Below are 22538 nucleotides of genomic sequence, written 5' to 3'. Positions count from 1 at the left end.
AAGCTGCACTTAATCAGACCTGAGGCAGAGATCGCGCCCAAGATGGTGGTCGTCTGCGCTCGCGTTTTGGGGACTGTGACTACTGCAGGTGAGCCTTTCTTTGACCAGGCCATACTGCGCTTCATGTTAACATGGAAGGCAGACTCATCAAGGAAGACACAGTTGGTCCTAAAGTCCATGTCGGTCCCCTCCCACTTGCGAACCCAGTCAAGGCGCTCTTGGATTTCGTCCTCGCTGTTCCTGTCCACAGGCTGAAACCGTGCCTTTTTACGCGACAGGTTGCACTGTGTTCTCACAAAGTCATAAACAGTACTCTTAGAAACCTTGAGTCCCTCGAATCTCTGAAGCAGTCGCTCCATCAGTTGTTCCAGGATAGCCGAAGGATTCTCAACAATGTACCCTAAAATGACCTTCTTATGTTCCTCACTGAGGATCCGCGGGCGGCCATTCTTCTTACGCTTCTCGAAGATGCTGTCAGGATCTTTCTCATACTGTTTGGCCCATCTTTGAGCCGTACGAACATGGATACCCAACTGTTTTGCGGCAGCCGAGGCACTCAGATATTTCTCAAACAACAGTTTGAAGAACCTGACCTTATCCTGGTCCGTGTAGAGCGTGTACGCCCGCTTGACCGATGTTTCTCTCATGCGAACATCCACATCCTTCTTTGCAACTTCGGTCTGCATGGCATCTGACCCGTGGTCGCTCTCGCAAGGAAGATTACGCAAATACTGCGTGTATGAACTTAGCGTTTCAAGAGCATGCTGCTCCTCATCAATGACATAGTCCATGGGCTCAGGCCTGCCGTGCTCATCGACAGCATTGCCTTGCCCATCTTCGTAGAAAATTTGGATGCTCATTTTGCAATGTAATTTCAAACGTGCGATGTGGTAGGAAGAAGTAAGGCTGAGAGTGAAACGCTTACATACACCTTTTCCAAAAATTAATGTCGCTGCAATTTGTCGTTGTACGACATTACTTTTGGGAAAAAGTGTACTTTATATACTCTTTGGAGGGTGCCGAGCTTTGTACGACAAGACCTCCTGCAATGCGACATCTAATTTGTCATCAACACGAAATCTACTGTATGTTTCTGTTTATCAACAGATCACCAGAATGCTCACCTATCAGAACGCGCAGCTCTCGGCAACGTCTTATTTTGCATCACCCTGCGCAAGATGAAGCTAAAAACTGGAGCGCTTTATGTGATTTTGCCTTCCATCACAGGATATCACATGGATTGTTCGTTACATAACGCCAAGCGCCGCATGTAGCCAGTACCAATCGCTGGCAAGACCAGCGGCTTTTACTAGTTCTTGGCAGTGATTTCCCGTTTGTACGACAATAGGTCACGTCGTAGCTAGAACTTGGATCGTTGTTACTAACTGAAGAGAAGGGTAATAACGATTGATTATGCAATCAAACAATAGTTCATGACCGACCAACATGTTCGGAAAACAAGGTATTGTAAAATGATTCTAAGCGGACGATGCAGATATACCAAAATATGGCAGATGTAATGCTACTTTAATCATAATTATTTAAGGCCCAAAATCTTTAGAGTGCCATTTGGCAGCATTTCTCCAACAATCGATGTCATGAACCATCCGTCTGCATCCTTGACACGTTCGGTGGCGACGTCGTCGTTCCAGTATCCTGCAAACACGTTGTTACCACGCACGCAGATCTCACCACGCGGGTTCGGCTTATCATCAGCAGTGTAGCCTCGGTCGGGGAGGTCCTCCAACTTGAGCTCATTGCAGGGCAATGGCGCTCCAAATGCTGCGGGGTCGGCACGATAATCGAAAAGCATGGATAGCGAAACAGTGGAACACGTCTCTGGTCGATTAAATGCTTGGAGTACCTGTGTACCTAGCACTGCACGCAGAAACTCGGCCACATTGGACTTGTGCTCGTCTGCAAAACGCAAAAGTTAGTAAGTACAAATGTACGGGACTCTTGTTCTTCAATCTACACTATCTGGATACTTGCCATTGTAATCAACCAAGACAAGGCGTAGGTTACCACCAAACAGTTTCTGTCGAATATCACGGAAGACAAGCATATCGTACTTGCTATCGTTCACCAGTCGACCTTCCTCAAAGTATGCTTTCTTCTTGTCGAGACCACGGCGGAACAAGAATGAGTTACCGTACCGTGCTTCGACGAGATCCTTAACTTGGTCCCAAAATGCAAAGCCGCTGCACATAGGACATTTTCAGTAAGAGCCCATCTTCTCTTTACAGCTCTTAAAGTTCATACAAACCTTGCGAACACTGTAGGCTTGGCTTCCGCTGCATTTGAAAGAGCAGTAGCAGTATCGATATCTTCACCCGCAATTTCTCCATAAACCAGAGAGCTTCCACAAGCGCACGCGAGCAACGTAAGGACACGACCGTATACATTATCTATTTTGGAAGAACAATCTCTTTAGTATTCATCATGCTCAAAGGCATATAAGCATTTTTTGTTACCTATTGGCAAATTATGCATCACTCGATCTTTCGGGGTAAATCGCTGCGCTGGTGGAATGATCATAGCATAGCTTGCTACAAAGTTCGAATGACGTTGTGTAAATATAAATGATAGATCCATCATAAATCTGTGTTTGCATGCATACCTGCCACAGACAACAAATTCTGTATAATGGTTATTAGTATTGTCAATAGCAGTGATGATAGTATCTGTGTGGACAAACCTTGTGGGTAAGGATAACACCAGGCTTGCCCTTAGCACCGATACAGGAAATTTGCGATTAGCTGTGAGCTATATGGATGATCGATATCAGCAGCTGTATGGCTTACATCGCTCAAGTTGGTGCTTGTATAGTAGATGCTAGCAATGTTGCTATTTTCTATCAAATCCTCCTTAGTCCTCGCCTCATATTTCCGTTTTGAAGGGCTTTTCATATCACTTACGTAGCTCTCCGAATGATACAGGGTTCTCTGCGCCATTGCGTTCAATGTCGGCGATTTGGTGTACTTTGAATCCGGAAGCTTCTAACTTGCTCAAACTGCCAGATGTCGCACTTGTTCCGCCAATGATAACAATATGTTTTACGTGGAGGAGATTGTTGCCTGCAGCAATTGCTGTAACACGGTCCAACAATGCGGTGTGAACAACAAGGACGTTTAAACCGCTGTTTTCCAGCACGTGGGAGACGTGCGAAGGTGTAGCATCCTGCGAAATCGGAATTGTTACAAGACCACCGCATTGGCATCCAATTTCGATGGCCAAGGTGTCTAGAACATTGTTGGTATTTTTTAGATATGAATAATCATCATGTTTGCGAGCTTCCAGCATTAGATTACCAGCAGTGTTTGGAGAGAAGATGCCAACAAAGGAAGATTCTGCTCCGGACGATGGTGTGAGTCCCGCGATGTTGACCAGCCCAGAGAAATATGCTTTGCTTTTCTTTTCAATGGATTCTAGATGAAATTACGCCGATGTATATTTTGTAAGTGCCTGCAGTTTGGCACGTCTGATAAAGTTGGCAAGAAGTATTTACCATAATTGTGCTACAAAGAGGGAGAGTGTGTGTGTGTGAATTTGCATGAAACTCAAACAATGGGGGCATATGCCGACAGCAGGCGCATGTGCTTACCCAAGCATAAAAAGACCCAGACCGCTCGCCAATAAACGTCTTGGCCCTGAACTTGTCGAGCGCACTCAAGTACCAGTCCTGAAGCGTGCGAAGAGAGCGGTCCGAAGTTGTGAGCAAAGGCGAGCCGTTCGGGTACATGCGCGATCTGTACACTGCAGTGCTGCCAGGGTACCGGACGCGAGATACATCGGATTGCGTGTTGAGTAGCAAGGGATGAATGTCAGGCCCACGCGCATTGCGTACTGACAAGAGTGCTGCTGCGCCGAATATGGAGCCGAGCAACGTGTAGCTCAGAGTGTCGAGTTCAAAGCTCATACTCGTCTGTTAAACGCAAGACTCGAGGAGAGAAACAAGAATGAAATTGAACAAGTTGTTGACCCCACATTTTGCGGAGGGGTGCCATGCGCCGACCACGTCGCACCTTCAAAGATTTGTATACATCTCTCCTATCACCTAACAACTGCAGGGACCTTCCATTAGAGCAGAGGAAAAATGACTACTTCGTCGAGTGCTTTTGAATATATAATTGAGGGTTCCCGGTAATCGCATGATATTAACGTGGAATTCCTGCGAGGTCAAGACTATAATAATATATGTATCTCTGTGATCATCCAGATCGGTTTCGGGTCACCGGGACCTTTCAGTCATGTTTAATAAGCAATGTACAATCTACAGGATAACACATCTAACAAAAATCGCAGTTTTTCTATGAAAGGAGTGCGCGCGTGAGAAAGGGGTGAGAGTAGAGGTGATACAGTGTAATAGAGTGGGGAGAAGATGAAAGAATATATAATACAGATGGTTTTCCATTTCTGCCTAGCAGTTGGTGTGTCCTTCACACACTATTTACTGCTTTTCAGTTGTTGACTCTGTCTGTGATTCTTCGCGGAGTACATCTTTCCATACGTTGTTGACTTCTTCAGCTTTAATGTCGCCAAAGCAGACTTTGAATACATCATCGTAGTATTCCACAGGGATTCCATTGATGTCTTCCTTGATATGGTCTGGCAGTTCTTCCCAATCCGATTGATTATCCTTGGGGAATAGGATCGTCTTGATTTTAGATCGTTTGGCAGCAATCGTCTTCTCTTTAAGACCGCCAATCTTCAACACGCGGCCTGTTACTGTAAGTTCGCCTGTCATGGCGATGTCGGCGCTAACAGATTTGTTCAAAGCCAAGGAAACCAAGGATGTTACCATGGTAACGCCGGCGGAGGGACCTAGCAACCGGAAAATTGATTAGAATTTCCTGGAGTATTTTTAACATAGCCTTTTAACGACTCACCATCCTTGGGCACGGCACCAGCGGGACAATGCAAATGCACACGAGCCTTTTCAAAGAATTTGTTCTCGGGGAACTTAGTCGCCATCAAAGACTTTGCATAGGTATAGGCAATGCTCGTCGACTCCTTCATAACATCGCCAAGCTGGCCAGTTTTGGAAAGACCAGGTGTCGACTTTGGAGTCAGGGAAGACTCCAAAACGGATTCAATGTACAGCGACGATCCACCTAGAGCAGATTTATATATGTTAATTCGAAAGATAATCATTATACTATTCGCCCAAGAATACATTACCCATACTAGTCCAGGCCAAGCCCATAATGACACCTGGTGGTGTCTTTTCATAGATTCGATCAGACTGGAAGACAGGAGGGCCCACGTAATCCTTCAAGTTTTCAGCAGTGATATCCAGGGCAATATCCTTTGGAACCTCCAAAGGCTTGCGGGTTTCTTCGTCTGGCTTGCTATCCTTTGATGGAGATGATACTTTCTTCTCTTCATCAGGGCGCTCCTCCGGAGTTTCTTCGTCAATCTTTTCGACAACCTTGTAGCCAGCTTTGCGGAAAACCTTGTCAATGTGCTTCTTGAGGTTACGCACACCGCTTTCGCGACAATAGTTCTTGATCAAGGCATCGATTGCATCAGGAGTCAAGTTGACATTTACATTTTCGAGACCAGAGGCTTTCTTGGCAGCAGGAGCGAGGTACTTTGATGCGATAGCGGCCTTCTCTTCGGCAACGTAGCCAGATAGCTGGATAACCTCCATGCGATCCAGCAATGGACCAGGGATAGTTTCCAAGACATTGGCTGTGCAGACAAACAGCACTTTGGATAAATCAACAGGTACGTCCATGTAGTGATCCAAAAAACTGCCATTTTGTTCAGGGTCCAAAAGTTCCAAAAGTGCCGAGGAAGGATCGCCTTGATGTCCGCGGCCGATCTTGTCGATTTCGTCGATAAGAATCAACGGGTTCTCAGTTTTGACTTTCTTCAGCGCTTGGATGACTTTGCCTGGCATTGCACCAACATATGTGCGACGGTGACCCTTGATTTCTGCCACGTCCGTCAATCCACCCACAGAAAATCTGTAAAACTCGCGATCCAGAGCACGGGCAATACTCTTGCCAATGGATGTTTTACCCACGCCAGGTGGTCCAGAAAGACAAAGGATCTTTCCTTCCACAGTGCCTCTCAATTTACCAACAGCGATAAATTCCAGAATACGATCCTTAACATCTTGCAAACCATAGTGGTCTTCGTCCAATACCTTGCGTGCATGAGCGATGCTATAGTTCTCCTTTGAGCGTTGTCCCCACGGGATTTGGGTGAGCCAATCTAGATAGTTTCGGGTCACATTGAATTCTGATGCAGCTGGCTCTAAATGAGCAAGCTTGTTGATTTCCTGAAGACCACATAATTAATACGGTGTCAAACAAGTAATAAATTTCTAAGAGCACACAAACCTCATCAAAGACTTTTTTGACCGTTTCCGGCATAGCAAGCTTGCTTGCCTTTTCCTTGAATCCTTCCACAAGTTTGTCTTTACCATCGCTTTCCAGACCCAGTTCCTTCTTGATACCCTTCAGCTGTTCCATCAAGTAGTACTCTCGCTGTCGTTTTGCGATCTTGCTTTCAACTTCTTTGGAAATTTTGTTCTGTAGCTGTGCATTCATGAGCTCCTTCTTCAGAACGATGAGAGCCTTCTGGAGACGATCAGGAATGGATAAAGTTTCCATAACTTCCTGCAGCTCCAATGGTTCGCCGGCGGATACGGCGGCTGCAAAGTCGGCCAGCTTGGCAGGCTCTTCAAAGACGTTGCCAGCCGATTGTGACATGGAGAAGCTTGCTATCTGATCTCGGAAAAGCGGGTTCAACGATGCAATTTCCTTGAATACAGATACAATCTCGGAGGTCACAGCTCGAATGACTGGATCTTTCTTTTCATATGGGAGATCGGCCATATTCTCCACGTTCACCAACGACACTGAGTGTTCCTTGGCCAAAAACGAAGTTGCATATTGCGTTTCAGTGTTTGCTTCTTGTCCTTCCATTGCTGATAAAATGATAAAGAGCAAATGAATTTCAGAATGATGAGGTTATAGACATTCTATCCATCTTACCATCTTCAACGGCTTGCTCCTTATCTTTAACGGATATTTCCTTGGATCTTCCTTCGTTAAGGACTTTAGTTTCATCTTCTCCTGCGGCCTCCTTCACATTTTCCACCGATGCCTCCAGATTCTTTTTGCCTTGCGTATTGATCAATCCAGTAATCTCAATTCGTCTATGCGGATACAAGACTGCAGTGAGGCCTCCATCTTCCTCCTTATTGTTCTTATTGGCATTGGCCGGAAACACGCTTGTAATCTGAGCAAATACGCCGACCTTGTGGACCTGATCCAAGCTCGTAATAGTGTCTACATCCACATTTTCATCCTTCAGGAGGAAAGCTCCAACGTACGGCTGACCGCGTTTCATCAAATCCTTGATAGCAGCTGTCACGTTCGGATCCTTGACAACGACAGCCTTGTAAAAACCGGGAAAAAGAGGTCGTCGTGCAATGGGCACAGCCAGGACTTGCGGGTATACTTCAGGTACAGTTGGTTTCTGCAGCTGATTATCAATCACGTTGAAAGCCGATCGACCTGATTTGTCGTCACCGTCACCACCGTTGCTATTACTTCCGCCGTGATTGCCTGCTGCTGTGTTGTCACCGGGCATGGATCCAGCTGCCGGATCATCGCTCGGGTCTTGTTCGCGAAGTTGCATAGAAACGGTGCTGACATGGCGTCGCAAGGCTGCTGCGCTGCGAATGGGCTGAAGCGCTATAAAAACCGAGCCGCCCTTTTGATCAAGACCGAGCGACTTCGCCTGAGAGCCCCACAATGTCACGCATGGCTGCGTACTGAACGGTCGCCGCGATGATAGCTTGGAGCCGTTCAGGGCTGCCAGACCCCGGTTCAGTTGCGAGCGTGGTATTTTTTTGGGTACGTGAACAAGGAACGAAGAATTCATGTCAAGTTCTCTCACGCCTCTTTGGATACAGGGGCGTTGCAGAAAAGAAAGGAGAAAATGGTTGGCAAGCGTGAAGGTGTTAGAAAGGCGCACCGAACATGGCATTTCATTTGTCATTTTGCAGTGGCTACTTTGCCTCATGCTCCGAATGAATCTTCGTTGTGTTTCCACGGTCATCCAAATACGATGCAATCCGCCGCAGTCAAATCAGCAGTTAGAAAAAAAAAAAAAAAAAAAAAAAAAAAAAAAGGGAAAGACATCGTAGTGTCATATATCAAGAAATAAACAGCAAGAAAAAACATCGCTTTTTGTTTACTAGAAATAGTTTTGAGATCGATTATTTGGTTGCGGGTCATGGGGAGTAAAGTAAGACGAACCAGATGTTGCAGCTTCAGCAACCTGGTCATTGTGACTAAGTAGTCTAGATTGTCGAGGAGGAGGTGGCGGTGGAGGTAGGGCAAGCCCAGGTACAGATGGCGTATCCAAAATATTAGCGTTGCCATTGCTATCGTTGTCAGATGCATCTTTGTGGACTCCAGCTGGCACGCTGCCTTTATCATTTACATCCCCTTCCTTCGTCTCGGACATCAACCTCGATGAGCTACTCGCGGCATGGATATCAGTTAGTGATATATCTCCTGCGTATTTCGATGCTGGATCTTTGAAAAATGCTGCTGCTGTGGTGGAAGCTGTTCGGATATAGGAGTCTTCGCCTTCATCAAATGATGTTCGTCGTTGCCGGAGGGCAGGCGGTAACTGGCTCGGCATCGGATAAGAATCGATCAGAGCTTGGGCGCTGTCTATATCGTTGTCCGGCATGAGCAAGTTGCGTTCTTCCTCAGATAAACGCCGCTCCTTGCGTAGACGCATGCGCTTCCTTGCCAAAACAACCGTGTCGCCTCCACATAGTAAAAGATTGCGAAAGAATTGAGGGATAAAAGCAAGGAATGCGTCTGCGAATGCTGCGAGGTACTCCGCCCAGCCACTACTCAGGTCGTCTTCTTCAAAAGCATACTCCTTTGCATCAAGTCCAAAGAAATAATCCATCATGATTGCAACAACTATCATGACCGCGCATATCAAAAGCACGTAGTAACCGTTCTTGATTGCTGCAGCAGGCCAATACGTGCCACCACTGTGCTTTGCCGGGCTGTCCGTGATAACATTGAAAAACGATAGTGCCGATAGTAATATGTCGCCAAAGTAGAAGATTACCATGATAGGACCTTTTACGCACCAAAACATACCATGTGCCTTGATGTGCCCATGATGCCACTCCTCATTGAACACAGCCAGATAAGTGAAGAGTGCTGTAAGAATAAGCGTGAGGGATGCAAAGTTGATGACTGCAAGGTATACGTATGCTCCGTTGAATTTGAACTGTCCGTCGCAGTACACACCTAAGCAAGGTAGCGTTAAGCTTCGAGCTTTTACAGTGATGTTTGCATCGATATCTACCGTTGACTTGGGTAATGATTGAGATTAATGATGAGATAATATTCCTAAGTGGTTGGGACCAGATTAATACCAGTATCCTTTGCGTTGAGAGCGACAAAGTACTCAAGTGCTTACTGACCACACTGGAAACTGGAACACAGATATGTCGCAAATTACTCGAAAATGTAAGCCCCATTTGGAATTCCTATGCAACTCGAACTGTCAGCGGTACATAGATTGCTGAGTATTTGAAAAATGTAGACGCACAGATGGACCTTCAAAATGCCAAGAACTTTGGTGGTAATGGGTATCTTTTGGCCTGCATATCGCTCGCGGTAAGGTTTGAGATAAGATTGCAGACACATGTACAAGTTGTACACAGCAAATGATTCAAACAACTTTGCGCAGAACATAATTACAGTTTCATATTTATACTTGAGGTACGAGAGCCACGCGAATAGGGCATAAAATGCCGGATACGCCAACACTCGTACTTTATGCCGTTGTATTTCAAGCGTATAGTAATGCATAAGGTGCATTTTGATGGTGTGCGTTGATATAGTGATCGTCGCCAGTGTCAAGAAGCCAGAAGCCAGCCAGCCCCAAATATGCATGTTTGCACTGAGGGGTGCATAACGAAAAGCTATTAGCGTGAGCTTATTTGTTATCTTTGCTTTGCTAAGCTCTCGTGTCAATTGGGAGAGCTTTTGTTACCTTGGATCTAGGACAAGCTGCTTTAGATCGAAATCCGGATTACTATGGATATTTTCAGGTACCCAGAGATGAGCAATGGCGTGCCAGGTTTGGCCCATGCCTGTCACAATGCGCTAGTGCTTACAATCCGTTTTCGCCGAGACCGCCTGCAGTCGGACACTGTTCTTCGCTGGACATGTGGCGCGCTACAGGAAGGAGCAAAGATGCAGAAAACAGAGAGACCAAACGCTGACAAGCAGCATGTACTGTATCTTCCTCTTTATTCCCGCTTGTGTTACAAGATCTATGTCCAAATTTATTCAAACACGTCAAATCCTTGCAGAACTTGCAACACGCCTGTCGTTGCAAATATTAAGCTTGCTAAAGTCAACACGGCTGTCGTAATATTGAGGACAAACTGCACCTGGTTATATTTCATTTGCTCTCGCATATCTCGTTTGATCGTTTTCCAAAAGCAGTAGTAGCTGTTGTTCAGACTAACAAACAAATTGTATGTATCCTTTCCGATCGTCAACTGTCCTTGGCTTCTTTCAAGATCATATCCAAACTTGATAATATTGTGTGTCCACCATGAAAAGTCCACAAGCAAGGTCATGTCCGCTGGAATGATACCTACGTCTACCGCGACGTCGTAAGATCTTTTGTTGGGTATCAATTTCGAAAGCTTAATGATGCTATCCCTGTAGTAGCCCCACACAGGATCTTTGTTATCATACTGCATATCCATTTCGCGATATCGAAAATTCAGCATGGATATGATCTGTACAAACACACTCTTGTCAATTATCTTGATTCCCCCTTGATCCTGGGGTACGCATTGATGGAGAACCCTGATCTATCCAACTCCTCCAAGGTTGGAATCTTTGGCAATTTGTGTACGACGGTTACTGAAGTTTGATCCAACTGCGGTCTGTTGAGCCAATAATATGGTAAAGTACCATGAAAATCACTCATGATAGTGTTTGCCGTGTTGATGTAGTAGATCAAGTTTTTCCTCCAGATGTCATTGCTTTGGCGCAAGTATTCGTCGTTGTTGTTGACATAAATACGAGTATGCTCCTGGCTTTGCAGCGTAATATTTTCGCCGTCGCATTCATGTCCCGGAACACTTGTATTGGAACGGCTCCAACTTGCTGAAGAGTTGGACGATTGATGCCTGACCCGGCTCGAGTTGGGGCTGTAAAAAAGTCTGCGGTCCTCCGATCCATCTTCATGAAAACTGAGAAGAAATAAATGAATGTCCTGAAAGTTCACAAACGCAAGTGGCTGTCTTGCCGTTTTGCTCATATGTTCGAAAAGCGGTTCCAAGTCAAGTTTGTCCAAGCTAGTGATATTCACACTGTACCGCTCCGATCTACTGCTGCCTTGCCGCGACGCACGCACAAGGAGATCAGAGTAACTGCTTATGACGGCGGTGGATGCTGCAATCGCTGAATATCTTCCTGCCGAGATTGGCGGAGTGTCTGTAGCCAATAGAGTGTCGTGAGCATTGTTTGGTTGAATTAGTAGATTTGGCTCGATACCACCAGAAAGCTGCATGTTGCTGTATTGTCCCATTTCAGAATCAGTATCTGGCGGCTCCAATGCGTTGTATTTCTGTCTTTGGATTGCGTCGATTAGCTGAGCTTTTACATCCTTCATATACTCAATGGATGCCATGGAAACACGCCGGTATGTTGGATCCGTCTTTGCACTTGGCCGGAAAAACAGAATTATTTTCAGGTCTTCATTATCTTCGTCTAAATCGTCCAAGTTTACTTTCTTTTCGGCGTATGATGAAGACAAGGAAGAAGTATTTGCAAGAGTATTTTGTCGTTTCTCTCTCGCTGAGCCATGGATCTATGGTATAATCATGCCTTTGCTGAGTACCACTAGACTTTGAGCTAGCAACCTATTCAGTGGATTAATCCAAATACCTGAAATCCTGGAAACTGAGAAACCATCTAGCTGTATGTTTAAAACAAATATCAATTTCTCGTCATCGGTGTGAATATGTATTTCATAATAAGAAAAGGCAGTGAATCATATGCTGTGAAAGATTACGAGGACTTGCACTACCGCTGGGCTTAGCAACTTCTTCTCGAGGATATTCTGGATCAGCAGTCCATTTCCAATTGTATTTTAAGTCTTCTAACATGACAACTTAACTCCTTTCTGGAAGCGACCCACCAGTTTCATTTTGCTAATACGGTTAAATACGGGCGATGCGAGCTGAAAACGTAAAGTTTGTGCCCATTTACAAGCAAGCTATGTTTGTGCAAACCGTCTTGCAAAGGTTCCGCACATCAAGTGAAGTGTAGATCCTTCTTTGAAAGGAGCATTGATTGTTGCGCATCTTATCCAGAACAATCTGGGTAAGAGTTCCAACTGTCGTTGAGGACTCCATTTGCACACTTGAAACTTAGTGTGTGTGCCTGCAAATTGCACTCCAAGCGACATCGTAGGATCGAAATGCGTTATCCAGCGTGGAAGAGGCGGCTGTCTGTCCTGAGTACATTGTTCATTGCACAGTAGGCGCTGATTGGAAAGGAACCTGTCGTAAAGATATGCAAGTTCGCGAGCAAAAGCCTTTATTAGCAGAAGAAGACATATTTGAAATGTGTCCAGCTGCAAAACATAACACTGCTCCTCAAGGAAACAAGGCTTGGAAAATGTCTCAGCCTAGTGGATTCAACCCAAACGATTCTTCGTCGTGATCTTGCTGCTCGGACAATGGGAATAACTACCAGTACAGAACGATAGAAGTCAAAAAAAGGTTCCAGGACGTCTCCTATGCACTTTTGTACCCGAGCTGACTCCTGTATATACGATATTTCCATTCTAGACGATAATAGTCAGTGATGGAAATTATCGTCTTAAGAAAGAGTGTGCATTATGCGTGCGTACGCGACTCTATAAACATGCGATATATCTATTTTAGAAGACTGAATCCTTTGTGCCTTACTGAGCTTTGCATTTTCAAGTGTTCAGTAATCGATCGAGTCATGCTCCATAGAGCGACCGATAAGGAGAGTCCATCTGAAGATTATGAGGTCCATTGAAGAGTAAACATACAGTCAATCCCAGAACACAAGCTGCACTCTGAGCAATCATTTGTTGCAACTTTTGCAAAATCAAGTCGTATTTTTGCCAAAATCGCTTGTCGCTATTTGAAATTTTCCCTTGTCGCGTCCCAGAAAAAGCTATGTCGTATCTGCCGAGAATTTTGTTGTCGCCAAAGTAGTTGTCAATTACAGGATTTTTCCGAATGATTGGCGGATGAAGTTTTTCACCTTGGCGTGATGCTAATTCCAATTTGGCGCTGACTTTTTTTCCAGGTTGGCGCACTGGTTTCTTCATGCTGGGCGCAAGGAGAGACTCATGTTGGCGCGAGGGGAAAAAAAAGCATGGCGCTCGCTGCATTTCTACCTGTCGGTTTATTTAGTTAACATGGCGCGCTTAAGTGAGTCGTTAATGGAATGGAACAATGCCAGGTGCCAACAAGCGATAATTTGAAACTATGCAAATCCCTATCTATTAATTAAGCAACAACAGCTATTGTGCTACTTTGTATATTTACGCACATGTTACATGGTCGCCATAAAGCTTCCGTTTCCAAAGTAACAAAAAAATTTTACCTTGTTACCACCCTTAATGGACCACCGGACATGGCTGCCTGTTATCGAGCACACTTCTGTGGAAAGAAGAAATCAAGAATAAATGTTTTGCTCAAGCGTTGTCAACAGATGTCGTAGTGTAAAAATGACGAAGGAAAGGTATGTTTGTTTTGTCAATATATAAGAATGCCTATTTTAAATAAGTGATGTACAAGAATGTTGGAAGCGGTATATATATATAAGGTTTAGGTGGTCAGCGGGCGAATCTCTTCGGCGACATGTATGTGAAATCATAGTCGCCCCGTTCTCGTTTCGATATAGGTCCCACAACACCATTCATGCCGACTTCTTCATCGGCAGCAAGACCAACATCAAGCGTTTGAGACAATTGTACAAGGAGATCCTGCAACAGCTCCCAGTTTAGTATATAAACGGATTATTTCAATTAAGACAGTAAAATAAACCTTCCAAAACATTAATGACTTGAGAGTTGCTGGAAAATTTCGGACCAGTCTTAAATGGGTAGGAAATCGTAGGTCACTACCGATTCTATTTGCTACATAGACGGCGTCTTTCTTATGCATGGTAAACATATAACCTACAAATCCTGTGTAAGAGTTAAGTTAATCCTTAAAATGGTGTATGCACAGGTCAAACCTCGCCAGTCCGTCCCAATCACATAGCAATCGTTGCGATCTTCGCTTAAGAGGGGCATGCTGAGATTACGGGAAAGGTTGCACTTGTTAACGCGGATGTTTTTAGTCTGTTGTAGCACTAGCTGACGTTCAGAGACGTTCTTCTTCTTCCATTCAAGTGCAGACAAATCGACGGTGTCATGCTTCTTCGCGGCACCAACATATCAAGTTTTCGGCCATAATGGTTGCTAGCGAACTCGGTGTCGTATTTTGTTTTATATACTCTCGTGCATGATTGGTGGCGGTCGCAGTGGTTTCGCCGCTGCAAAACATATCACGCCATATTAGATGATGATTTGATAAGCAACTGCTACATGAGCACTACGTCTTTCTTATCAAGTTTGCCTCGCCCCGTAGTAGTATCTGGAATATTGGATACGCTTCGCACAAGTAATCGTTCTCACTAGTTGCATTGTTCAAATCCATTTCTGACCAATGGTCAATGTTGCTGATACTACTCCTGCTTTAGTATGCTGACTGGGAGTCTTTACGAATTAACACTTACATATAATCATAGATATCGAGAATTTTCATAGCCAACGTGCAATCTGCTTTTGTTTTCTTTAAACTGTTCATCTGCTCCAGCTGCTCGGGTTTCTTTCTGTTGATTACAATTTGCGCTTGAAGAGCGTTGGGCTTCTTCCCGTTCAGCGGCTATAAAAGCGTAATAAGTATACATGCAACAGATACAATTGCATGGCTACACTTACCGCGCCGATCTCCTCGATCATGTTGTGAATCTCTTCGTCAAAGTCATCGAGACCAGCATCTTCCTGAGCAACCAACTTGCTCCACGTATCTTCACCCAGTGCTTTCCTGAATATACTTTCCATATTGTGATTCCAACGAGCTGAACGACATATGATAAGGACAGACTTTGTAGATATCAACAATTAATCACTCAAGCAAGTCAGTTGGAAGAATAGAGGAAAATATAACATACCTTAAAGCACACATTTCTGTTAGATTGTTGATTGCGAATTGAGAGAGCAGCTTGTACGAGAGTTCTTCCAGCAATTGTTGATACAACCATCTACGGCCGTCATATTCTGCTCCGGTGGCTTTACATTTTTGTTCTTCACCTGCGTTATTGGTTTTTTTTGCCAATATGAGTAAGCGTGGTGCAGGTGCGCCAAACAGAATAGCTGACCACTTACGCAGTTGATCATCCACTGGTTCAAAATATCTTGGAGTACGCTGCCCTCCATATCGTCAAATTCGCCGGCATCATGAATCAAAGTTTCAGCAACGTCATCTTGAGTCGCGGTTGATGGAGCTCGTTCACTAGTGCTCGCTGAGGCTTCCCAGTGAACTCGCATTAATTGATCCGTTAAGTCCAGCTACTTTTTGCGCTTCAATACCTCCGCTGCAACAGACAATTGTACAGCTGTGCTTGAGGTGGGCTTTTCTGAAAACAAATGTATTAAGTCGGTCTGATATCCATTGCTATATGATTTCTATTCAATACCTTTGCGCTGGTACGTTGGATTAAATCATCAACGCCTTCATCTGCAAGTTCACCAAAGAGCCTATAGGTTCCATCTTTGATTTTTCGCGAGTGAACCCCAGTCCCCCGACTGGCGGTCCAGACTTGGATTGTCAGCTGTTGAGAAATACTTTTCCAAGGCTTGAAATTATATATTAGTACAGTACAATGAGCTTCAATGAAAATTTATACCTTCAAAGCCTACGAAAATATTTGGACTTTGTGAAGTCATTCCAAGAACAGCACCTGCGACTACTGTTGCTGCTGCTGCGGTGTTGTCAGAATGGGGAAGGAGTTTTTTAAATTTCCAAGCAATAATCATGAAAAAGATTTCCAAACAGACTAAGTATTGGCTGACGCCTCTCTTTAAAAAAAAAGCTCACGTTGATTTGCTTCTCCTTGTCACAAATGTTGGACACTCTTTGGGACGCACGGCGGGTCGAAGAGCAATGCACGGATGCCGGGCTCTTCATCTTTTGCACTCTTTGGGTTTTTTTCTTTTTTTACATCCTTTCTACTCTACCTCTCACTATTCTTGCCACAATTGTTTTGCTTTGTCTTTAATTCTACTTTACGCCTGCAACAGTAGCAATCGGTGCAGTAGACCACAAGGTTAGTCTGTGTCCTGTTAGGGACATGAGTAAGGATTAGGATTGTTGTGGGCTCTGTTATGATATTCTACTTAAATTTTCGCGGGGTTACCGCCTTTATCGGTCTCTTTTCCCAATGTTTGATAATTGCATTTATCACACCAGGATGTTTCCTGATATAAGTTCAAGTGAGGAGCAAAATCGGCACATATTACATGACATAACTTGTATGAAGAAAAAAGTCGGACAATAGGCAGCATTGGCAAGGCAGATGTCAGTCAATAATAGTGGCATTAGGCATGTCGGCTCATGTGCCCTCGTAAATTGCTTTTCTTCAAACTTTTAATCAATACAAATGTGTATATCTTGTTTTTAAAGATGGTTTATTGCTAAAATAATACTTTTCATCGAGTTATGTATTCATCGGTCAACTCTTTATCGCAAAGGGACCAGCAGACAAATGCAGCGCAAACTCGATTGCATGACCATCAACTAAGTGCTGGACAAGAGGCAGACAATGAAGCATTCCCAGGGCTCATTCTCTTGACGAGCCTTTCGAGTTTAAAACATAAATATACCAGCATCAAGAAATCGGTACTCATCATACTATCGTTACAAGCGCAACCTGCATTTTCTGATAGTTACTGCCAAATATAAATCTTTCATTGTGTGTGTGTTAAATAACTGTTTATCAATACGTTCTACGCTATGTATGAATAAGATTTATCACTCGCTTTCGTTTGAGCTATGGAACCTCATACATATTCGGGTGGACTAAAGTTTCATTTTTGGTATTTGCTTGTAAATAGTTAATGCTCAACCTAAAATACCACTACATACGCAAAAATATTTTCAAACAGATGCTCTGCCGCTTACAGTCTCCATTTCTCGTTCTTCTTGCCAACCTGCGTCGAAGGCGATTGCTGTTCGTGTCTTTAGAAGGTTTGACTTCCTCAGTACGACTATGTCAGCCGCTATTGTATTATAGTTAGTATTGGTACAAAGTAATAGAATTCAAACATACTTAAAGGCCCATGATTTGCAGGCGCGACATGACTAAAAAGAAAGAAAGAGAAATATTACCTGTACTCACGGTGGGGGTACCCTTAAATACAGGCGCGGGGCTAGCACCTTTTTTGAATAATATAAGAGCTTACTTTTGCAAGTTTCAGAGGCAATCGAATAATACTAGCTTACTTATGCATTTACTCGAGGTACTGAAGTAATACCAGCTTATTTATGCATTTGTAAGAGTTGACAACTGATGTCGACAAATTTTGCCTATTTGCACTGAAGTCCGAAAAGGTGATGCAACTACCCGACTAATCATACCAGCAAATGTCATAAATCCACTTTCCCTGATGGTAGAGTTATTCCATGCTTACGTAAAGCAAAACAGAGCTCGAATAAATGGTTGCCTTGAGGTGGCATTGGAGGTCATCATATCCTCATGTCCATCGATAGACAATCGGGCTACCGTCTCTGTTGCCGATCAACCGACGTTCTTTAAAACTATTCCATCCTGCGAAACAGGATACCGCCCTCGAGAAATATACGGACGGCCAGGATATCTACCGCGTCCCAATCTCTGGTTGTCATCCAGGATTTGTCTCATCATTTAGGAGGTGATTATCTCCCAAGACGTCGGATAGGCATATAGATCACCGACAGACCAAAAGATGTCCGAAATTATACCGGCCTTGTCCGTCCTCCTTAGTAACTATACGCAGGTGGATTATATCGTACGATTTATTGCATAGGCATAGCGTACGCATAGGTCGTAGGGTCATATCGTCATAATAGGCATAAAGCTTAGTATACGTTGGAAGCATACGGTGAATTCTTGTGTTGTTGTCCATAAGATCTTAGTTTACATGACATAGAAAACATCACACTCATATTTCGCGATCTCTTTGAATGAGGTTATGTTGTAGCCGCACTTTTCGTTGAATCGTAGAATCATCTTATCGAGCCTCTCGTACGTGTTATGATCGCACTCAGTGGATAACTTCTTCACAGCATCCTTGATGTTTTGGTAGTCTTTATGACAGACCTTATACTTATCCTGTGAGATATAACGGTCGCAACGATCAATCGACTTGGCGACCCTTTTCACGACCTCCTTCCTAAGATCGACATCGATATCTTTCTTCGACTCCTTGGCTAGTGGCATCGCGCGAGACCTAGACTATGAAGGCCACCTATCTCGGAAAGAGATGTAGGTTGAGGTTTTGGACTTGGTTTCATAGGAGGACGACAGGATAAGATCGGGTTATATCCCGTCATTCCTCCATGTTGACGGCATTTATCGCCCGGTTGACGGACAAGTCTTTTGCAAGGTACACCCTTGCGAGTCAAAGCACCGCATCGACAAGCATTTGGATCATGCTGCCGACCAAACTGGATGGACGCCGCATGGGTCGTCCTAGAGCAACGCTCTCCTAGCCGAGTCGTCGCCTGACATTGGGACTTCCCAATACGGCGCCCAACCTCACGGGTGCTATCCGAGCGGATATCACCAGTAATGCCATCAACGCCGTATCTCTCGGCTAAAACGTCGCAAACAACATTGACAGTATATTCTACGTTCATTGTTCTGCGTAGAAATCTGGCGATACTTTGACTCATATTCCAATCGATGACCCATAATTTGAAAATTCAATTTGAGTCGAGCGGATCGAATCGGTCGATACCTAGTAGATTCTTATGGCAAATCTTCAAACCGAGTTTAGTAGATTGGTTAGCGCGCAATGGTCATTCCTACAATCGGAATCGCCGATGATAAAAAGGATGAAGAATCATCGCACCGTGATAAAAGACATCCCCGACATCAACACGGTCAAGAGTCTTAACGTGGAGCGTTTGGGAGTCATCCCGACATTCTTCTTCCTTGTCGTCCTATTTGGTGTACGGGACTACAGTGGGCCCTATTGTAATCTTGAGCAGGGACTACTTATCCTGTATCATTTCTTGACAGGTTTCTCGATGTCTGACATGGGACGATTTATTCCTAAGAGCAGTTTCCATTCGCTCTCCCGGGATTTTTACGAGAAAGGTAGGGGTGAGCTTACTCGGCAAGTTGTTGCAGCTCTACAGTCGATGTTTTCCACGGCTCATATTCGAGTACTTAGCGCTATGGAGAGAAATCCACCCGAGTTTCGGCATGTCACCCTCCATCTGGATGGTCATGGTACTCGTGTCTCGTATCTCAACGGAAATCATCAGCTGATGTATTGGAGGTGATCCAAGTTTAGTTGGAGCTGGAGCTGGCGCTCCAAATGGGGAAGGATTCTTTAGGTGGAGGCATTGGGATGGTCGAGCATGGATTACCAAGTGCCTCCATCCAAAATGTGGGGGTTGATCCAAAAAGATGGCTCGGTGGATTTTTAAAATCAAACCCAAATGCTATGGGTATGCATCGGTACCAATTCGTTAGGATCCACCTCCATGCCTCCACCCAAGGAATCCTTCCCCATTTGGAGCGCCAGCTCCCAACTCCAACTAAACTTGGATCACCTCTTATCACGTGAAACGGGCCGGCTATCTGTCGTCTGAGAATACATGGTGTGATATCACCAAGTTTAATGAGACCGAGTGCATCGATGACAACTGGAAGGCTCGTAGGACAACTGCGTAAGAATGTCGATCGACTTTTAAAACTGATTATCGGCCAAGTCGACCAGTCGACCGATAGTCATAGTGTCTAAGATCTCTAACCATGTCTACAAAGATTCACGATGAGATTTCCGAGAGAAATGCTGAGTTGTTGAATGACGTAGCATACGTCGACTACGCGATTGGTGGATTAAATCCACGATTCAGTTGGGCCGATGTGTCTACGGCCTTTTGTGACAGTATGCCCTTCTGGTGCCTGACGTGTGCGTCCCTGATGAGGAAGCCTGAGGAAATCGGTCGATTCATTAGTCTAATACGCGCACGTTTCGCGATGGTGGCGGATGAGTTGCCCCGCGTCATCATCAAATGCGTCTATTCGGGCCTTTGCGGGGAGCGTTTGACTGTCTTCCCAACTGAGAAACTCCAACGGGCGTTGAGGGAACTTGGAATAACGGCCAAGGATTTCAAAGGAGCGTACATTGCGATCAAAGTGTCATTCCAACAAGGGATTCCACTCCATACTGTCATTCGATGCGTGCGACAAGCAGTGCGACTCTTGGAGGAGAGTACGGTAATCCTACACGATATCGATATTGCGGTTTACTGTGCCTTTATTTCTACTCGAGCAATCATCAAGGAATATCTAATGACGCTCGGTGTGACTGATCGAGATATCGCCGATGACGTTAAGGATGTAGGATTAAACTGTATTTCCTGGCGAGGATACACAACATCGGTCCCACCCGTGATGCTTAGGACGAAAATCTACAACAAATTCGTCTAGATGCTTGAGAGTACGGATGTCAGGTCCAAAGTCGGATCTCAACCGGCCAACCTTATTATGAATCCATGTCCCCGTTTGACGGAGAAGTTGAAATCCTTTATGGCTAGTGGCATGTCACGTATCGAGATTACCTTTTACTCGTCAACTATATATATCGTTGAGGAGTATCGATTGATTCTCGATCAAACGCTCGAACGATTATCCCAATGTCCCACGTTTGAGATATCCTTTGAGCGTCAATGGCGTGCTCTAGCGAATGAGATCAGCTCGTTTTCTGCTATCTACGTCCAGGATAAAGGGATCTTTGGATATTCGCACTGGTGGAATTCGACCACCAGAAAGAAACAAGGCGTGTGTCGGTCGAGAGTTGACGGGAAAGATCTTATTCAGTTGCTGTCAAACTTCTCGTTTAATGATCGTCCTATACACTGTCTTATCCTGGAGACGGCGAGGGATGAGGATCAAAGTCACTCGCCTTATCATCTCGTACAGTATCGTGGGAACGTTCGGACAAGGTTTGCTACGACACTTGTACCGGCTCAAAACGACCCTCTCTATCCGTTTCGATCATCCCTTCCCGGCGTGCCTTTCTTTGCGTCGATCGGTCTAGTAGAAGCCAACGGAGTTCTAATCGATTGGCCATTGGATCGTCTGCGTAAGGCGACAAAAGATCGAGAGGCATCCACCGTATGCTCCATACAACTGTATGAGGAAAATATCAGGAGCATGCCCTCGGGTGATCATGTCCGTGTTGATGATAGCCGTCTAGTCGAGATGCGCAACCTATTGAGGCCGACGGACTATAAAGCGGATTACAACGTACTTGTTCTGGGCTCGTCGTACACTATCACACATTTCGGTACTACGATGTATAAGGGTAGATTGTATATCTGCTTGCAATCGGATGACGAGATAGGATTCCAATGCAGTAGCCAGCGCCTTGCGAGTGTCGTAGAAGAATACATTCAACGAGGTGAAATCTTTACTATCCATGTCGACGGTATCGTTAAGCGGCGTGGATTCAAAGAAATCAATGCACGAATCGAGTAATATAGCGTACGACCTTTAAAACTACTCGACATACTTACCGGGAATCCAAGGGGGGAATATCCCGGTTCAAGCCATTGGCCGTAGTGTCCCTCCCACTCTTCCAGGGTTTTACCCACCCGGTTCCATCTCCCCGGTCGGGTCCCCTCCTATATACAGAGAACAAGCATACTTATATCTTACTTAACAAGGGATACAATTGCATAAAGCATAGCCGAAGGCAGCATACTCTCTTCCTATATACAGTATAATCCATAAATGTATTCTCATGCCTCTTCTTTGCGTTATATACAGAAAACAAGAAATGTACTAAAATATAAGTAACAAAGGACATAGTTGCATAAGACATAGATGAACATAGCATACTCTACCCACCAAATTCTATATACACGTCCTGTATGACCTAACAATGGACTTCACTACTTCGTTCGTCCTCTTACTCACAATATTCAGCCACAAAGCTATGGAACCCATGGTCAACTAGTATGTTTTTGACCAAGTCTTCTCTACTGTCGATATCAACCCCACCAGTAGCCCGGTATAGTACTTTGTCGTTTACCAGGGAGGTCGTCTAGAACCACATGTACGATGTTGCACCGGTCAAAGTCCCCGCTCCGCGGGGCTACACGGGTTTTTGAAAATATGTGGTGATCGCTTGAAGCAAGGACTTAT

At 44.7% G+C, this 22538-nt stretch overlaps 11 protein-coding genes across 11 annotated transcripts in view; 2 read left to right on the top strand and 9 right to left on the bottom strand.

The window, feature by feature from the left end:
- The window catches only part of VTP01DRAFT_10228 (uncharacterized protein), a gene marked incomplete at both ends in the record, with an annotated part of 4199 nt that extends 3339 nt beyond the window's left edge, over positions 1–860 (bottom strand). Inside the window, one exon of the mRNA XM_069378567.1 lies at positions 20–860. Coding sequence (XP_069239653.1) covers positions 20–860 — 841 coding nt within the window. The remainder of the gene's footprint in view (positions 1–19) is intronic.
- A 677-nt stretch (positions 861–1537) lies between these two features.
- VTP01DRAFT_10227 (uncharacterized protein) lies at positions 1538–3919 on the bottom strand (the record flags this gene model as incomplete). The annotated part of the gene is made up of 11 exons (XM_069378566.1): positions 1538–1917; positions 1993–2201; positions 2267–2408; positions 2475–2549; positions 2621–2639; positions 2699–2728; positions 2805–2854; positions 2919–3242; positions 3312–3428; positions 3509–3518; positions 3605–3919. 11 exons carry the CDS (start codon positions 3917–3919, stop codon positions 1538–1540), a joined length of 1671 nt encoding a protein of 556 aa, XP_069239652.1.
- Positions 3920–4450: 531 nt separating this feature from the next.
- VTP01DRAFT_10226 (uncharacterized protein) lies at positions 4451–7902 on the bottom strand (the record flags this gene model as incomplete). Its single annotated transcript, XM_069378565.1, has 5 exons — positions 4451–4824; positions 4890–5114; positions 5182–6289; positions 6351–6940; positions 7008–7902. The coding sequence occupies 5 exons, from the start codon at positions 7900–7902 to the stop codon at positions 4451–4453; spliced, it is 3192 nt and encodes a 1063-aa protein (XP_069239651.1).
- Positions 7903–8217: 315 nt separating this feature from the next.
- Positions 8218–10230, bottom strand: VTP01DRAFT_10225 (uncharacterized protein; the record flags this gene model as incomplete). Its single annotated transcript, XM_069378564.1, has 6 exons — positions 8218–9302; positions 9361–9404; positions 9479–9489; positions 9615–9960; positions 10054–10095; positions 10178–10230. 6 exons carry the CDS (start codon positions 10228–10230, stop codon positions 8218–8220), a joined length of 1581 nt encoding a protein of 526 aa, XP_069239650.1.
- Positions 10231–10348: 118 nt separating this feature from the next.
- On the bottom strand, positions 10349–10804 carry VTP01DRAFT_10224 (uncharacterized protein; the record flags this gene model as incomplete). The annotated part of the gene is made up of 1 exon (XM_069378563.1): positions 10349–10804. The coding sequence occupies one exon, from the start codon at positions 10802–10804 to the stop codon at positions 10349–10351; it is 456 nt and encodes a 151-aa protein (XP_069239649.1).
- A 32-nt stretch (positions 10805–10836) lies between these two features.
- VTP01DRAFT_10223 (uncharacterized protein) lies at positions 10837–11996 on the bottom strand (the record flags this gene model as incomplete). The annotated part of the gene is made up of 2 exons (XM_069378562.1): positions 10837–11892; positions 11970–11996. 2 exons carry the CDS (start codon positions 11994–11996, stop codon positions 10837–10839), a joined length of 1083 nt encoding a protein of 360 aa, XP_069239648.1.
- A 1039-nt stretch (positions 11997–13035) lies between these two features.
- Positions 13036–13392, bottom strand: VTP01DRAFT_10222 (uncharacterized protein; the record flags this gene model as incomplete). Its single annotated transcript, XM_069378561.1, has 1 exon — positions 13036–13392. One exon carries the CDS (start codon positions 13390–13392, stop codon positions 13036–13038), a length of 357 nt encoding a protein of 118 aa, XP_069239647.1.
- Positions 13393–13902: 510 nt separating this feature from the next.
- Positions 13903–15663, bottom strand: VTP01DRAFT_10221 (uncharacterized protein; the record flags this gene model as incomplete). The annotated part of the gene is made up of 9 exons (XM_069378560.1): positions 13903–14052; positions 14114–14247; positions 14307–14423; positions 14489–14606; positions 14690–14747; positions 14850–14998; positions 15055–15160; positions 15288–15426; positions 15495–15663. The coding sequence occupies 9 exons, from the start codon at positions 15661–15663 to the stop codon at positions 13903–13905; spliced, it is 1140 nt and encodes a 379-aa protein (XP_069239646.1).
- A 2920-nt stretch (positions 15664–18583) lies between these two features.
- VTP01DRAFT_10220 (uncharacterized protein) lies at positions 18584–19012 on the bottom strand (the record flags this gene model as incomplete). Its single annotated transcript, XM_069378559.1, has 1 exon — positions 18584–19012. One exon carries the CDS (start codon positions 19010–19012, stop codon positions 18584–18586), a length of 429 nt encoding a protein of 142 aa, XP_069239645.1.
- A 186-nt stretch (positions 19013–19198) lies between these two features.
- Positions 19199–19950, top strand: VTP01DRAFT_10219 (uncharacterized protein; the record flags this gene model as incomplete). Its single annotated transcript, XM_069378557.1, has 3 exons — positions 19199–19481; positions 19552–19623; positions 19718–19950. 3 exons carry the CDS (start codon positions 19199–19201, stop codon positions 19948–19950), a joined length of 588 nt encoding a protein of 195 aa, XP_069239644.1.
- Positions 19951–20138: 188 nt separating this feature from the next.
- VTP01DRAFT_10218 (uncharacterized protein) lies at positions 20139–21869 on the top strand (the record flags this gene model as incomplete). Its single annotated transcript, XM_069378556.1, has 2 exons — positions 20139–20729; positions 20820–21869. 2 exons carry the CDS (start codon positions 20139–20141, stop codon positions 21867–21869), a joined length of 1641 nt encoding a protein of 546 aa, XP_069239643.1.
- Between the last annotated feature and the right edge of the window lie 669 nt (positions 21870–22538).

This window comes from Rhizomucor pusillus, assembly GCF_041956525.1.
Source record: "Rhizomucor pusillus strain CBS 183.67 unplaced genomic scaffold VTP01scaffold_8, whole genome shotgun sequence".
Classification (NCBI taxonomy): Eukaryota; Fungi; Mucoromycota; class Mucoromycetes; order Mucorales; family Lichtheimiaceae; genus Rhizomucor; species Rhizomucor pusillus.
Note: the sequence above shows the minus strand (reverse complement) of the source record. Positions and strands in the feature narration are given on the sequence as shown.